This window comes from Plecotus auritus, assembly GCF_963455305.1.
Source record: "Plecotus auritus genome assembly, chromosome: 9".
Taxonomy (NCBI): domain Eukaryota; kingdom Metazoa; phylum Chordata; class Mammalia; order Chiroptera; family Vespertilionidae; genus Plecotus; species Plecotus auritus.
In genome coordinates this window covers 81,790,332-81,805,747 of record NC_137783.1, presented here as the reverse complement: position 1 = coordinate 81,805,747, position 15,416 = coordinate 81,790,332, and the positions used below count along the sequence as shown (strand labels likewise).

At 40.2% G+C, this 15,416-nt stretch overlaps 1 protein-coding gene across 1 annotated transcript in view; it reads left to right on the top strand.

The window, feature by feature from the left end:
- The window catches only part of LOC308233570 (protein MFI), a gene marked incomplete at both ends in the record, with an annotated part of 57,816 nt that extends 43,287 nt beyond the window's left edge, over nucleotides 1–14,529 (top strand). Inside the window, 3 exons of the mRNA XM_080640583.1 lie at nucleotides 5,645–5,815; nucleotides 10,960–11,015; nucleotides 14,384–14,529. Of these exons, the coding sequence (XP_080496709.1) occupies nucleotides 5,645–5,815; nucleotides 10,960–11,015; nucleotides 14,384–14,529 (373 nt within the window). The remainder of the gene's footprint in view (nucleotides 1–5,644; nucleotides 5,816–10,959; nucleotides 11,016–14,383) is intronic.
- Between the last annotated feature and the right edge of the window lie 887 nt (nucleotides 14,530–15,416).

Genomic DNA, 15,416 nt, shown 5'->3' with positions numbered 1-15,416 from the left:
TGGTCTGCATTTGGTCGCAGGCTTGGCCCCTTCCCAAGCCCCAGGTTTTAGGCTTGGGAAGCGCCCCCCCTCGCCCCGCCCCTCCAATCGCAGGCTTGGCCCCTCCGATGGCCGGCTGGGAGTGACCTGGGTGCCGAGGAGGTTCCCGGGACCCAGGTATGTATGCAAATTAACCTCCATCTTTGTTGGGTTAATTTGCATACTCACTCTGATTGGCTGTGGGTGTAGCAGAGGTACAGTCAATTTACATGTTTCTCTATTATTAGGTAAGATAATTTTAAAAAATCAGTTAATCCAAGAGAAGGCTGAAAAAAGAGGAAAGGAAATGAAGAACATACAGGACAAATAGAAAACAAATAGCATGATGTGTATTAAAACTAACCATATCATCATATGCTATATAATAAAAGGCTAATAGAATATGCAAATCAACCAAACAGCAGAATGACTAGTCGCTATGATGCACACTGACCACCAGGGGGGCAGACGCTCAATGCAGAAGTTGCCCCCTGGTGGTCAGTGTGCTCCCCCAGGGGGAGCACCACTCAGCCAGAAGCCGGGCTCACAGCTGGCAAGCGCAGCAGCAGTGGTGGGAGCCTCTCCTGCCTCCACGGCAGCGCTAAGGATGTTCGACTGCCGGCTTAAGCCTGTTCCCCCAGGGAGAAGGCCTAAGCTGGCGGTCAGACATCCTCCCAGGGCTCCTGTAATGCGAGATGGCATAGGCTGGGCTGAGGGACCCCCCCTCAAGTGCACGAATTTCATGCACTGGGCCTCTAGTTAAATATAAATGGTCTGTATATTGAATACAAGAATTAACTTTAAATATTAATTAGAAATAGATTCAAAGTAAAAGCATGAAAAAGGGTCATGCTAACAGTAATCAAAAGAAAGCTGGACTGAATATATTAATATTTGACAAAGTAGATTTCAAAGCAAAGTACATTTCCAGAGATAAAAGGTGTCATCTATATATATAAAGCCTAAGCGACTGTTACGACTGAATGACCAGAATGACCGGTTTACCAGTCACTATGACACGCACTGACAACAAGGGGGCAGATGCCCAACGCAGGAGCTGCCCCTGGTGGTAAGTGTGCTCCCACAGCCAACCTCACACAGCCAGCTGGCAGTGGCGGCGGCCGGCAGCCATTCCTTCCATGCCTAGTCCAGCGACCGTCGCCTCCTCTCCCAACCCCGCTGGGGTCTTTTGGCCCTGGGCTGGGACAGAGAAGCGGGTGGGTGGCAGTGGACACAGCCTCTTTCCCGGGGGGCCGAGGCCCAGCTTCCTTCTCGGGGCCAGCAGCCAACCTCCCGTACCCTGTCCTTCCCCCAGCTGGCAGGCCTCTATCGACCTGTCCCTGATCAGCCCTGATCACTGGCCAGGCCTAGGAACCCACCCCTGCACAATGCACTGGGCTTCTAGTTTAAAGTAATAAAGGGATGCTCTGGCCAGTGTGGCTCCGTTGGTTGGGGCATCATCCCTTACACTGAAAAGTTCCCAGTCAGGACCCATACCTGGGTTGTGGGTTTGGTCCTAGTTGGGGATGTATGGGAGGCAGCCAACTGATGTTTTTCTCTCTCTCCCTTCCTCTCTAGAAAGTCAATTAAAAAATAATAATAATTAAAAGGAAAAAGGAGTATCACCCTGGTTTCAAAATCTAATCTTAAGTGTCTGGATATATGAGAAGTTAAATCATGGAGAGACTCATAAAAAATGCATTCACCCCCAGCCTTACAGAAGTTTCTGATTTCTAAATGCATTTTTGTTGTGGCATGAGTATCAGTTAATAAATATGGGCCAGTTGGTACCATCATTTATTTATTCTTTCATTTAGTAAATGTCTACTAAGTGCCTATTATGTTCAGGGAAGAGAACATAGAATTGGAAGATTGCAAGTTCCATGAGGGAATTTCACCTTTGTACAGATTGCTTTACAAATGGTAGACACTCAATAACTATCTATTAAATGAATAAGCAAATGAAGAACTCTAGAAAAATTATGAAATCATACTTTCTTAAATTTGTACTCTTGCTAATCAATTTAAATCAAGAGGCATGTTTCTGCTTCTATAAAATGCGTTAGCTTTCATAGATCATTATCCATTTAAAGTCTGACAAAGAAATAACTTTATGAGTCAGGGTATATCTGACTCATATCTATTGCCATCCAGGATTGTGTAAGCCTTCTTTTATTGAATATTTACTATATGCCAGTGGTTGTTGTAAATATTTTATAGGGATTTACACTTCCAATGTAGATCTTAAAATGAAAATGTTATATTCTAGTAATATTAGTAAGGACAACTTACTTCTGTCTATCCACTCAGTTCATGTTTGTGGAATGCATTAATTTATGTGCTCAGACTAATATAAGAGAACAGTACTTTATTTTTTAAAAATCTTTATTGTTGAGATTATTACAGATGTCCTTCTTTTTTCCCCCCATTGTCCCCCTCCACCCAGTTCCCGCCCCACCCCAGGCCTTTGCCATCCTATTGTCTGTGAACATAGGTAGTGCATATATGCATACAAGATCTTTGTTTAATCTCTTCCTGCCCCCTTATCTCCCTTCCCTCTGAGAATCATCAGTATGTTCCATTTCCATTTTCAGGCCTCTGATTCTATTTTATTCACCAGTTTATTCTAATCATTAGATTTCTTACTTGTTTATTTTGACATTTAGATTCAGTTCTTGATAGGTATGTATTTGTTGCCATTTTGTTGTTCATATTTGTGATCTTTTTCTTCTTCCTCCTCTTAAAGAATATCCTTCAACATTTCACATAATACTGATTTGGTGGTGATGAACTCCTTTAGCTTTTTCTTGTCTGTGAAGCTCTTTATCTAATCTTCAATTTTAAATGATAGCTTTGCTGGGTAGAGTAATCTTGGTTGTAGGTCCTTGCAATTCATCACTTGAATATTTCTTGCCACTCCATTCTGGCCTGCATAGTTTCTGTTGAGAAATAAGCTGATAGTCATATGGGCATTCCCTTGTAGGTAACTAACTGCTTTTTGCTGGCTTCTTTTAAGATTCTCTCTTTGTCTTTAGCCATTGCCATTTTAATTGTAATGTGTCTTGGTGTGGTCCTCTTTCGGTTCCTCTTGTTTGGGACTCTCTGTGCTTCCTGGACTTATAAGTCTATTTCTTTCAACAGGTAGTTTTCTGTCATTATTTCTTCAAATAGGCTTTCAATATCCTGCTCTCTCTTTTCTGGCACCCCCATAATGTGAATGTTGATATGCTTGAAGTTGTCCCAGAGGCTCCTTACACTATCTTCATTTTTTTAATTTCTTTTTCTTTTTGCTCTTCTGGTTGGGTGTGTTTTTGCTTCCTCACATTTCAAATTGTTGATTTGATTCTTGGAGTCCACCATTCTACTGTTGAATCTCTGTATATTATTCTTTATTTCAGTCAGTGTATGCTTAATTTCTGACTGGTTCTTTCCCATTTTTTTGGGAGGTTTCTAGAAGATTCTTGAGTAACTTTATAACTGTGGTTTTGAACTCTATATCCAGTAGTTTGTTTTCTTCCATTCCTTCCATTTGTGACATGTTTCTTTGTCTTCACATTTTGGCTGCTTCCCTGTGTTTTTTCTATGTATTGGGTAGAGCTGCTATGTCTCCTTGAGTTGGTAGAGTGGCCTTGTGTAGTAGGTGCTCTATAGGGACCAGTGGCTCAGCCTCCCCAGTCACCTGAGCTGGGAGCTCTAGGTGCATCCTTTTGTGGGCTGTATGCACAGTCTTATTGTAGTTGGGACTTAACTGCTACTGGTGTCACTGGGAGGAATTGACCTCCAGGCCAACTGGCTATGAAGACCAGCTGTGACTGCAGTGGGAGAGTGGCTGTGCAGGAGACACCCCTATGGAGCAGGACTTGCTTCAGTGGGGCTTTGGTGCTCACTAAGTCTGCCCCTTGAATGTGTCACTTATGAATATGTAGAGTTATAATTTGATATGGTCTGATGCTGACCACTGGGTACACTGGCTCTTGGATCTCCAAGGAGGTGCAAAGTCAGCCACTGCCTGGGGCCACCCAGCAGGAGCTACAGAGAGATCTTCAGATTCCTCCTCTTTGTATTGGGTTTGGAAGTGCCCAGATGAGGCCCAGCTATGGAGCAACGCAGGCTGGTGCTGGTGCCAGGTCTTGACCTCTTATTGAGAGGTTTGAGGCTCCTGACCCAGTTGCAGCTTGCTTGAGAGATTTTAGCCTGAGCAAGAACAGGCCATTCATATGCAGAAGCCACTGCACACAGGTTGGGTGGAGTTGTAAATTGGATGAGGTGGGGTCTCAGGGAATCACCAGTGCAGATCAAACAGAAATGGCTGCCAGTCAGCCCTGCAACTGGGGAGGTCCCAGCATAGAAACAATGATCCCTGTGAGCACCTCCATCTGGAAGAAAGGCACCCCTGAGTTCCTGCCCAATGCCAGAAAATCTAGTTCCTCCTCTTATGTGTCTGTGTCCACCAGAGCCTCGCCCTGGTGCTGGAGCTCAGAGGAAGCAAGACCTTGTAAGTTTAGTTGGTGGTGCTGTCCTTTTAGGAGGAACAGCTGGGTCTCCAGCAGCCTCTGTGTCATTGAGCCCCAATCCACACTGGTTTTTACAGCACTTAATTCTTACTGCCCGTAGGGACTTCTTTTCCCAGCTCTGGGACCCTGGGCTGGGATCTTACGTGGAGCTGGGACCCCTTGCTCCTCTGGGCAGCCTCCACAGAGACGATCTCCCTCCCTATTAAAAAAGTGGCACATGTGGGTGACGGACCAGCCTGTTCTGTGCCTCTGCACCTCCCACCAGTCTCAGTGTGCTTTCTTCTTCACTTTTCTAGTTGCAGGACTTCTATTCAGTCAGTTTTCCAGTGGTTCTGGATGATGGTGGTTCTGTATATTATAATTTTGATGTGGTTGTTGGAGGTGGTGCGTACAGGCATTTACCTATGCCACCATCTTCTGTTTTTGTTTTTTCAAGAGAACAGTACTTTAGAAGTATGGGCTTAAAATCAGATTCAAATACTGGCTCTGATATATTTATTTCATACATAATCTTGAACAATTTCTTAATTTCTCTAAGTCTCAATTTCCTCATGGGTAAAATGGGAATAAAAATAGCTATCACAAATGGCTGTCTTTTTAAAGAGAATGAAACAAGATGATATATGAGAAGTACCTGACACAAAAAAAGATGTCAATAACTCTCTTCCTTTTATTTATTCCTCTCTTGCTCTTTCCTTCCCTCTTCTTATTAACATTAGCAACGTGACCTCCTAAAAGTTACTAAACTCTTCCAGGATTTCCTTACCTATAAAACAAGTTGGCCAATTATTTAGGCTCCAAGATCCTTTGATTCTATAATGCTATAATTCAGTGATGTAATAACTTAGTGTGGTTTTTTTTTATATCATAAAAATTCAACTTACTGAGAGGTAATTTTGAAATGAAGCCTCTCTGGTTAGTGTAGTTGCTTATGCTGCTTTGTTTTTTCCGAAAGATCCCATCACATAGAACTTGGTTTAGAGGTATTTGAGTTAAGTAGGATAAAAAGATGGTTTATATTTAAATAGTATTTCAACAATATATACTAAATGCGTCTACTAGTAATCACCTATTCCAAAGGATTTTTGTCTCTCTTCCTTTCCTCTATTTAGGTACTATTCAGGACACCTGGAGGCTAAGTCAACAAATCTAAAAACTCTAAGCTTAATTCAAAGAGCATCAAAGGGGCTAATACAATCTATTGAAGATGGTGGAATAGATTCTGTGATGGACTGGGAAGTGGATGAAGTGCTGAACTGGACAAATACACTGAACTTTGATGAGTAAATACATGTTGCTATTTTTGGGGAACAAGGGCAGGCATCATATTTTTATTTCTAATATTTTCCACTCCCAAGTTAAATCTAGGAGGTCACAAACATAATCTCCTCCCCCCAAAATGAGTATGTATTGCTTATCTAGAAAGAAAGAAGAAGAAATAAGGGAGAAAGATATAAAAGAGATGACCTAAAAATAGAAAAAAGAAAATTAGACAGGTGTTCTTTATTGTCAGACTTTATTCTTAGGCCTTAGTCTAAATCTGCTTTATTTCTTACTTTGGGATTTAGAAACAAGGCTAAGAACATGCAATTAATAATATGAAGAATTTCCTTAATGTATAGTCCCTGATCTTTCCATGTGAAACATTAAAGTTATTCTTTTTCAGTGACATACTATGGCCCTTGGAAAACTAAATTTTTAGGAATTTTTTGGTGTGTGATGGAAATTTAAAGATATTTAACATAACTATCAGGGAACTTCAAGTTAAAACCACAATAAGATCCTACTTCAGACCCACTAAGATGGCTATAATAAAAAAAGATAGATAGTAACACGTTGTCAAGGAGGTGGAGGAATTAGAACCCTTATATACTGCCAGTGGAAATGTATAATGGTGCAGCCATATTGGAAAATAATCTGGCAGTTTCTCATAGTTAAACTTGAACTTGTCATATAATTGAGCAATTGCAGTCCTCAGTATATATGCACAAGAAAAATAAAAACACATGTCCACGTAAAACTTTTATATAAATGTTTATAGCAGCATTATTTATGATATAACCAAAAAGTAGAAACAATGCAAATATTCATCAACTGGTGAATGGGTAAATAAAATGTGGAATATCCATACAATGGAATATTATTCTACAATAAAAAGAAATGCTGATACATGCCACAATATTGATGAACCTGATAAGTGAAAGAAGCCAATCATAAAGGACCATGTATTATATGATTCCATCTATAGGAAATGTGCATAATAGGCAAATCCATAGAGACAGAAAGTAGATTAGTGGTTGCCTAGGGCTGGGAAACTTATGGGGATTGGGAGGTGATAGCTAAGAGGTACATTTTCTTTTTGGAAAAATGAAAATGTTCTGAAATTGACTGAGTACACTAAAAGCCACTGGGTTATACACTTTAAATGGGTGAGTTTCATGGCATGTGAATTATATCTCAAAAAGATTTAAATATATTGACTATTTACTTAGCTACAATAATGAGTGAATATTGCATCATCCAAGGCAGAAAAATTAAAGTGAAGATGCTGTGTATAAACATAAGAAAAAGGAAGAGAGATAAGAAAATGGGATAGAAAAAATCAACATGTCATATAACAGGAAGAAGAGAATTGAAGAAGAATCAGAGAAGAGAATAATGAAAAAAGGAAAGATGACAGAAGAAGTAAAAGAAAGAATAAGAAAATAGGAAAATAATAATAAGAAAGAAGATAGGAAGGATATATTAGAAAATAAAAAGGGAAAGAGATAAGAAGAAATGAAGAACTAATTATTCATAGTAGATAGATGCTCTAAGATATCTTGTAATAATAGTAAAAAGAGATTGTTATGATTCAATATTTTGTCCAAACCATAATATTGCAATTCCCTACGGACAGCACATCTGTGATTTTTGGGACACTGAATTAACACAGACGATAAAAATGATGCAAGAAATGACATCCAAAGAAAGGAACTGTAATGCTGTACTTTTAAAACTTTTTTAAATATATTTTTTTATTGATTTCAGAAAGGAAGGGAGAGGGAGAGAGAGATAGAAACATCAATGATTAGAGAGAATTACCAATCGGCTGCTTTCCACATTCCCCGCACTGTGGATCTAGCTAGCAACCCGGGCATTTGCCCTGACTGGGAATCAAACCATGACTTCCTGGCTCACAGGTCAATGCTCAATCACCAAGCCATGCAGGCCAGACCTTTATAAACTTTTTTAAAAAATCAAAGTATATACATTTAATATTATTTTGTATTAGTTTCAGGTGTACAGCATAGTGGTTAGACAATCACATACTTTATGTAATGCTATACTTGTACTTTTTTTCCCCCCCTAAGGGTAAAAGTTGCTGGGTAGAGGATGGGGTTGGGGGGAGGAGGAAAGAGTTGTAGGTGAGGTTCATTTTTAATGAGCTTCTGAGGGCAGGATAGAGAATTTTCTCAGGTAAGCTTTTGAAATCTTGATTAGCCTTTCCCTTATATTATTGGCTAATTCAAGTAAAGGCCAGAAAGCTTTAGTGAAAGATTACTCCAAAATCTACAGCCAATATCCTATATTCCATCACTATTGGAATACAATGAGAATAATGCAATTGAGTGTGAAGGGAAGAAATAAACAGGCATCTCAGCCACCTGCCATACCCGTCTCTGGTAGGAGATTACATTTCTAGTAGTCTCTTTGTGGAAGAAGGGACAGAAACATTAAACCAGTAAGACTTGAAGTGGTTTTTTGTATCATATTCTCTATGTTGGATGAGATTAATACAACTAGCTTTGACATGGTAAAACTAACAGAAAACTTCTTTCTTTTTAATGCAGATACTTCATGCTCCAAATTATTTATAATTTCTAGCAGTTTATTCTCTCACTTAGGCACAATCATAATTTGGAACCAACTTTGAATTCTTAGAAAGCAAGTTTTTCTCCTGAGCCCTGGACAACAAATATTTCAAATAGAATCCAGTGTGATAATTTGGGATTATTTCAGTAGCCTTACTAATCCCACACTGCTGACTATGAGGCAAGACCAAACTGTGCAGAGATCTTCCCCCACCGACTGCAGACATTAGGTATAAGCCAGCACCTTCTTCCCAGTGCATTTATGGTCTCCACAGTCTACTTTCCTGTTAGATCTTTGCAGTCATCTAGATGTTCGTAACTCACCTTGTTTGATGAGAATTTCAGAGTCTGACATTTTTCTTCAGGAGAATTGGTAGCCACTAATTCCTTGGAGAGTATCCTTCAAAATCTGTGGACAGTTTTCAATAGTCAGACCATTGGAATGACATAAATGTATTAAACACTGATATTGAGTGATACAAACCAGGTTCTTCCCCAGCGACTTTTGTGCTAGCCCCTTGTCATGACAGATGGCCGTGTGCATCTTCAGATATGCATTGCAACAATATCAACTGAGCACAATATTATTATAATTTGGAAGAATGCGTAGAGCCAACTTCACTCTTGGACTGACTGGACACTGATGAGTATTGTTGCAAATTCTGCAGAATCTAGAGATGAGTTGCTGCAGGCACTTAGAATGTAAACCACCACATCACCGTCACTGAGCCACCCACAATGCCGCATGGTGGCTAATATTCTTTTTGGATTTTCAGGGTCATATTCTCTATCTACCAAATGGTCCACTTCCAGGATCTTCATAATTTTCAAATTGCATATGAATTTTGAAATAACCTGTTAAATTATAATAATCAGCAGTTAGGGTATCTTAAATAATTTCCTGATAATCTATTAACCGTGTTGGCGAGGGATCTTTGCCTATGTGTGTGAGGGGTAGTTTTTATATCTGAACTTGTTCCTTCAATTTCTAGGACATATAATTATGTGGCCTCTCTGGCTAGGGACTTCCTAGACCACTAAAATGTTAACTTTGCATCCATGAGGTATTCATTATAGATTCTACATTGTAGAATAGTAATTATTCTACAATTACTATCTTAAAAATGTCTTAGTGAGAAAGACAAATTAGCACTATGATATGAGCAGTATGGTAATGCTATCACCAGACTGTTGCTTCTATTTGTAAAACTTAGATTTTTTTATCACTGTTTTTATCAGTTACATATGTTCCTTATGAGAAGTTCTTTTTAAATAATTGTCCTAATATCAGGTAAATCTGGGCCAGTGATCAGCCTTAGTTAAATAGGGCATATATTTGTAACCAAGACTGTCAGGTGTCCTTGAAGGTGGAATGAAAAAATTTCAGTATATAAATCCAAGGAAGCAGGGCGATAGACACCCAGCTCTTCCTAGTGATCCTAAATGACCACTGAAAGTCTGCCTAAATTTAAGGTCAATCCAGATTGAACTATCAGCTAAGAGGTCCTGGAAACGGGTTCTTGCATTTTTTTATGTAACACTGACCCAGCAATGTCCCATTTAAGGCCATAGAATAAAGTTCTTGGAGCAAGAAGAGGTAGGAGTAACAGAAGGAGCTGACTTTAGACACAGTACTTAAAATATTTAAATGTTCTTGGATAATATATACCTTCCTAAAGCAAAAAACTCAGGAACACAAACTTAATAAGAGTAATTCAGTGGAATAAATTAATACTTGGAAAATCATTTTTTACATGACAATTCTAATCCTCCTCATACGTTCTCTGCCACCTCGCTTTCAGTAACTCCTGTGACCAGTTTCTTACCTGATTTCTGGGGTGCATTGGAAGAAAAGGGACACAGAGCCTAAAATGAAATGGAATAGTTGCAGGAAACCTGCCTTTCGGAGTATTCCCTCATCAGACCTTGCCCTTCCCTATCTGACCTCTTCTCAGGCTACCCTGGTTTCCCTATTTCAGTCTGTTTAGGGAACTGAGTTGGCAGCTGCATGTGCCCTACTTGAGTGCGACCTCTTATGTGTACAGCACACTGCAGAGACTGCACGTTGCTCTACTAACATCATAAACCACATGCACCAGATTTCTGTTAACATGTCAGAGATAGTAGGTCTGGCAATCCAGAACATAGGTCTTTGTTTTTGTCGCTTCCTCTTTTTCCTTCCCAGAGAATTTTCTGTCCATACTTTTAATTTAGAAGTTAACTAACATCTTAGTAGGCATTCAACTGAAGACGTGATCTGAAAGGAATGGAACAGGATACCAGATGAGGAGAAGTGTGCTGAGGTGGACCCAGGGCACTAATATGGTAGATGGTGGGTACTATTTTTAAACTTCCTCCAACTCCCCGTCCTAGAGGTTGTCTTGGGTGCATGAGAACTATTTGGAGGTGGGAAAGTCATGAGGATGAAACATTTAGACTAGTGAATATGTTGTCATTATGATTTCATAAAGAAAGTGGAATTGTAGAGGTAGCCTAAGTGTGAACTGATAAATCAATTAATTACTTCCCAATAAACCAATTTAATTTAATGAATGTCTATATAATGTGCTTAGGTATGTTGCCAACTGGAAGGAAATTGCTACAAGCGACTCTTCAGTTAACTTCAAAAGTAGGTGATTTTTAGCAATACTTTATGGGAAATTCTTCTGAACAAAAATGATACATTCCACACATATACATTTCTTAGCACCTAACATTTCCACACCCTGTGCAGTATATAGACATAAGTAAATTTGCCAAGTCATTATTATCTTATAGTAAGACTATTAATTGGAAATAGAAGGAAATTTTTTATTTTATATAGGGTTAAGTTTTTTTCCAGTTTGAAACCATACTTCATTTTCAATGTAGCTAGAAATATCCAATAGCTATATATTTTTAAGCAGAAAAGAACTCCTTTACTTTTCCTTCTTATAGTATTATTAGCACACAAAAAATAACATTTCTGTTTATAAATGATACTGAGTTTCTATGAAAATGAATGTATTTTTATTTGTGGAAATTAAAAATCTAAAAGCACAGAATACATTTTTAGAAAACAAATTTTACTACTTTTACCCATTTGTGGTTAACAGTTAGAATGTTAGAATGTACTTAGGTAATGTATAGTTAAGTAAATCAAATCAAATAAGGCATTCAGAAGCAACTGGTCTTCTTGAGTTATTCATGAACCCTTTTTAAAGTTGCATACTTCATGGTTTCAATAATAATTTTTAATGAGCAAACTTCACTTGGCTAAATAAATGCCTCAAAATATAAGAAGTAATGTTTAGGTTCTGTGCCACTCTTGTCCCTCAGTGGTCCACAACACAGAGCAGCTGAAAGTTATAGCATGTTAAAGAAGCACAGCATCATAACCCAGAAATAGCAACAATCTTAACATAGTCAAGTCTAATCATGGTTATTGTATACTCTGAGCGTATGAGTTCTCTCCTGCTGTCATCTGTGGAAGGCAGTAAAACAGAGAAGTTACAATTGTGGAGAGTTGGCTCAGACTGCCTGGTGTTGATTTTTGGCTCTACTGCTTACTGGCTGTGTGATCTTGGGCAAGTTACTAGTTCAGTTTCCTCTTCTGTAAAATTAAATTAATAATAGTACAAGGCTTATAGGTAGCAGTGAAGTGCTAAGGAAAAACGTGTGAAGAGGTTAGACTAGTGGCTGGCACGTAATTTGTATATATATCCTATCTAATAAAAGAGTAATATGCAAATTAACCATCACTCCACTACACCCACAAGCCACGCCCACAAGCCAATCAGGAGTGAGTATGCACATTAACCCAACCAAGATGGCTGCGGCCATGGAGAGAGCAGGAGGGAGGCTTGGGTTTCCCTGGCGATGGAGGAAGCCAAGATTTCCGCACACTCTGGCCGGCCCAGGCCTCCACTTAAGGCTACAAAGTTTCAATTATAGAAGATAAATAAATCCCAACAAAAATGGCGGCAGCCACGGAGCTGGAGAGAGCGGGAGGCTAGGGTTGCCCCTGGCGATGGAGGAAGCCAAGCTTTCCACACACCCTGGCCGGCCCAGGCCTCGGCTTAAGGCTACAAAGTTTCAATGATAGAAGATAAATAAATTCCAACAGAAATGGCTGCTGCCACGGAGCGAGCAGAAGGCTTGGCTCTGCTCCAGGCTACAAAGTTTCAATTGTAGAAGATAAATAAATTTCAGATACCAGGGCCTCTGCTTGGGTCGCCGGGGGGCGTGGCCAGCCTGCAAACCACCACAGGCCCCTCACCCAGGTCGCCCCACGCCCCAAGGGAACCCCCACCCTGATCCGGGACACCCTTCAGGGCAAACCAGCTGGCCCCCACCCGTGCACCAGGCCTCTATCCTATCTAATAAAAGAGTAATATGCAGATTGACCATCACTCCAACACACAAGATGGCTGCCCCCATGTGGTCAAAGATCCTGCCTCCATGTGGACACAAGATGGCCACCACAAGATGGCCAGCAGGTGAGGGCTGTTGGGAGGGACCAGGCCTGCAGGGGAGAGCAGTTGGGGGGAGGACCAGGCCAGCAGGGGAGGGCAGTTAAGGGTGACCAGGCCAGCAGAGGAGGGAAGTTGGGGGCAAACAGGCTGGCAGGGAGCAGTTAGACATCAATCAGGTTGGCAGGGGAGTGGTTAGGGGGTGATCAGGCTGGCAGGCAGGCCAGTAGTTGAGAGCCAACAGTCCTGGATTGTGGGAGGGATGTCCGACTGCCTGTTTAGGCCCGATCCCACTGAGATCAGGTCTAAATGGGCAGTTGGACATCCCTTGAGGGGTCCTAGATTGGAGAGGGTGCAGGCTGGGCTGAGGGACCCGCCCCTTCCCCCCCCATGCACGAATTTCGTGCACTGGGCCTCTAGTAGAATATAAAATACTGAGTTAAAAGAGATTACAGCCCTAGCCGGTTTGGCTCAGTGGGTAGAGCATCGGCCTGCAGACTGAAGGGTCCCAGGTTTGATTCTGGTCAAGGGCACATGCCTGGGTTGCTGGTTCAATCCCCAGTAGGGGGCGTGCAGGAGGCAGCCAATCAATGATTCTTTCTCATCATTGATGTTCCTATCTCTCTCACGTTCTCTCCCTCTAAAATATATTTTTTAAAAAGAGCGATTACAGGCATACCTTGGAGATATGGCGGGTTCAGTTCCAGACCACCTCAATAATGCAATTAGTGCAATAAAGTGAATCATTATCTTTTTGCTTGTGGAGGGTCTTGCCTTCCATTTGTTAAAAAAAAAAAAAAGCAATATCTGTGAAGCATGATAAAGTAAAGCACTGTGAAATGAGGTCTTCCTGTACCAATGGCAGAAAGATGGAAAGATATAGTATGATGATTGGAAGGAGCACAAGACCAAGTCAAATTTACTTTAAGTAGTAGAGGTTTGCATTATAGCTGAAGTCAGTAGAGGGTGAGACATTGAAGATGTTGGCACTGGAGAAGAGGAGAGAATGTGTGCCACTTCTTCAAGAGCACAAGGTAATCTAATCCAGATATTTGGAAACTTTAGCTATAGAGAGAAAAAAAGCTCTGTTCATTTGAGAATAAATAACTGTTAGCTAATAGTGAATTATGGGGCACTAACTAAATGCCACCCTGAATGCTAAGTCCTTTACATGCACATTATGCTTAATTCTCACAAAAATGATTAGGTATGTGCTATTAGCCCCATTTTATAGATGAGGACACTGGGAGTTAGGTTAAATAACTTGTCACAAATTGCACAGCCAATTAGTAATAAATCAAACTCAAACCCAAGTCCTTCAGAGCCTTTTATAGAGATAGACCATGAAATATAGTATGGAACAGTAGGATGAACTCAAAAATTTGGGACATTTATGGCTTCAGTTAAATAGGATATACTAGTAAAGATAGGTGCTCTAACAGTGGTGAAAGGAATGTGGAATAGACCTTAGCCTGGTATATTGAATGAGTCTATATCTTATCACATCAGGCATCTTTCTAAACATTTGATATTCCTCTCTCTCTAGGTTTCAGGTTTGAACAACAGAAAAATATGTATGACCATGCAACGATATCAGAGGGCATGGGAACATCAGAAAATACTTCAGATGGAAATACTTATGAAGGAACAAATTTTACTAGACTAACACCTAATTCCCCTTATGAAACATAAATATACTCTTTTCTTTTTTGAGCTATAGCCCTCACACCCTGATTACATTAGCTATAGTTACTAGTAAGAGATAGGTTATTCTGACTAGAATGACATATATTTTTGGCACAGAACCTACCCAATTAAGGAAGAGTAAATAGAAATAGAACATTGGATTGGGTAGTGGTCATAGAAAATACAGAAATTATTTCTGGTATTCTGAAAACTGTAATATTCTAACCATCACACTTAAATAAATATACTTAGGTGCGAAAATCTTCAGCTTGTTTTTCTTCCTTTTTGAAGCATCGTTTATTTGAGCAATCACGTTAGGCAGACCTGAGCACCAAAGGGTCTCAGGTTTGATTCCAGTCAAGGGCACATACCTAGGTTGCAGGTTGAATCCCCTGAGGGTTGGGGTGCCTGCAGGAGGCAATCAATCAATGTGTCTCTCTCACATCCATGTTCTCTCTCTCTCTCTCTCTCTCTCTCTCTCTCTCTCTCTTTCTCTCTCTCTCTCTCTCTCTCTCTCTCTCTCTTTTCCCCAATCAATATAGCATATCCTTGGGTGAGGATTGGAAAAAAAATTATGCCAAACTATTTTTTTATGCTATTGTTTTTACATTTGTTTTAAGCTGTTCATTGCTGGTGATAAAGAAAATTTCAGACACTTAATTTCCTGATCTAGTTGACTTTTATTTAACAATTCATAAATTGGAAAGCATTAAGTCTAGAGAACAGAAAAGAGTTTCCAAGGATTGTACAAAGTGAGGGAGTTCCATAGACCAAAGTGAGCCGGAACAAGGAAGTTATACTGGGCACTGTTAATTGGTTACACAGGGGTACTTTCCTTACATGGAGCAAAGGAAGCTTGGAGCAGGGTTAGGTAACTTGTGCTAAGCAGGCAA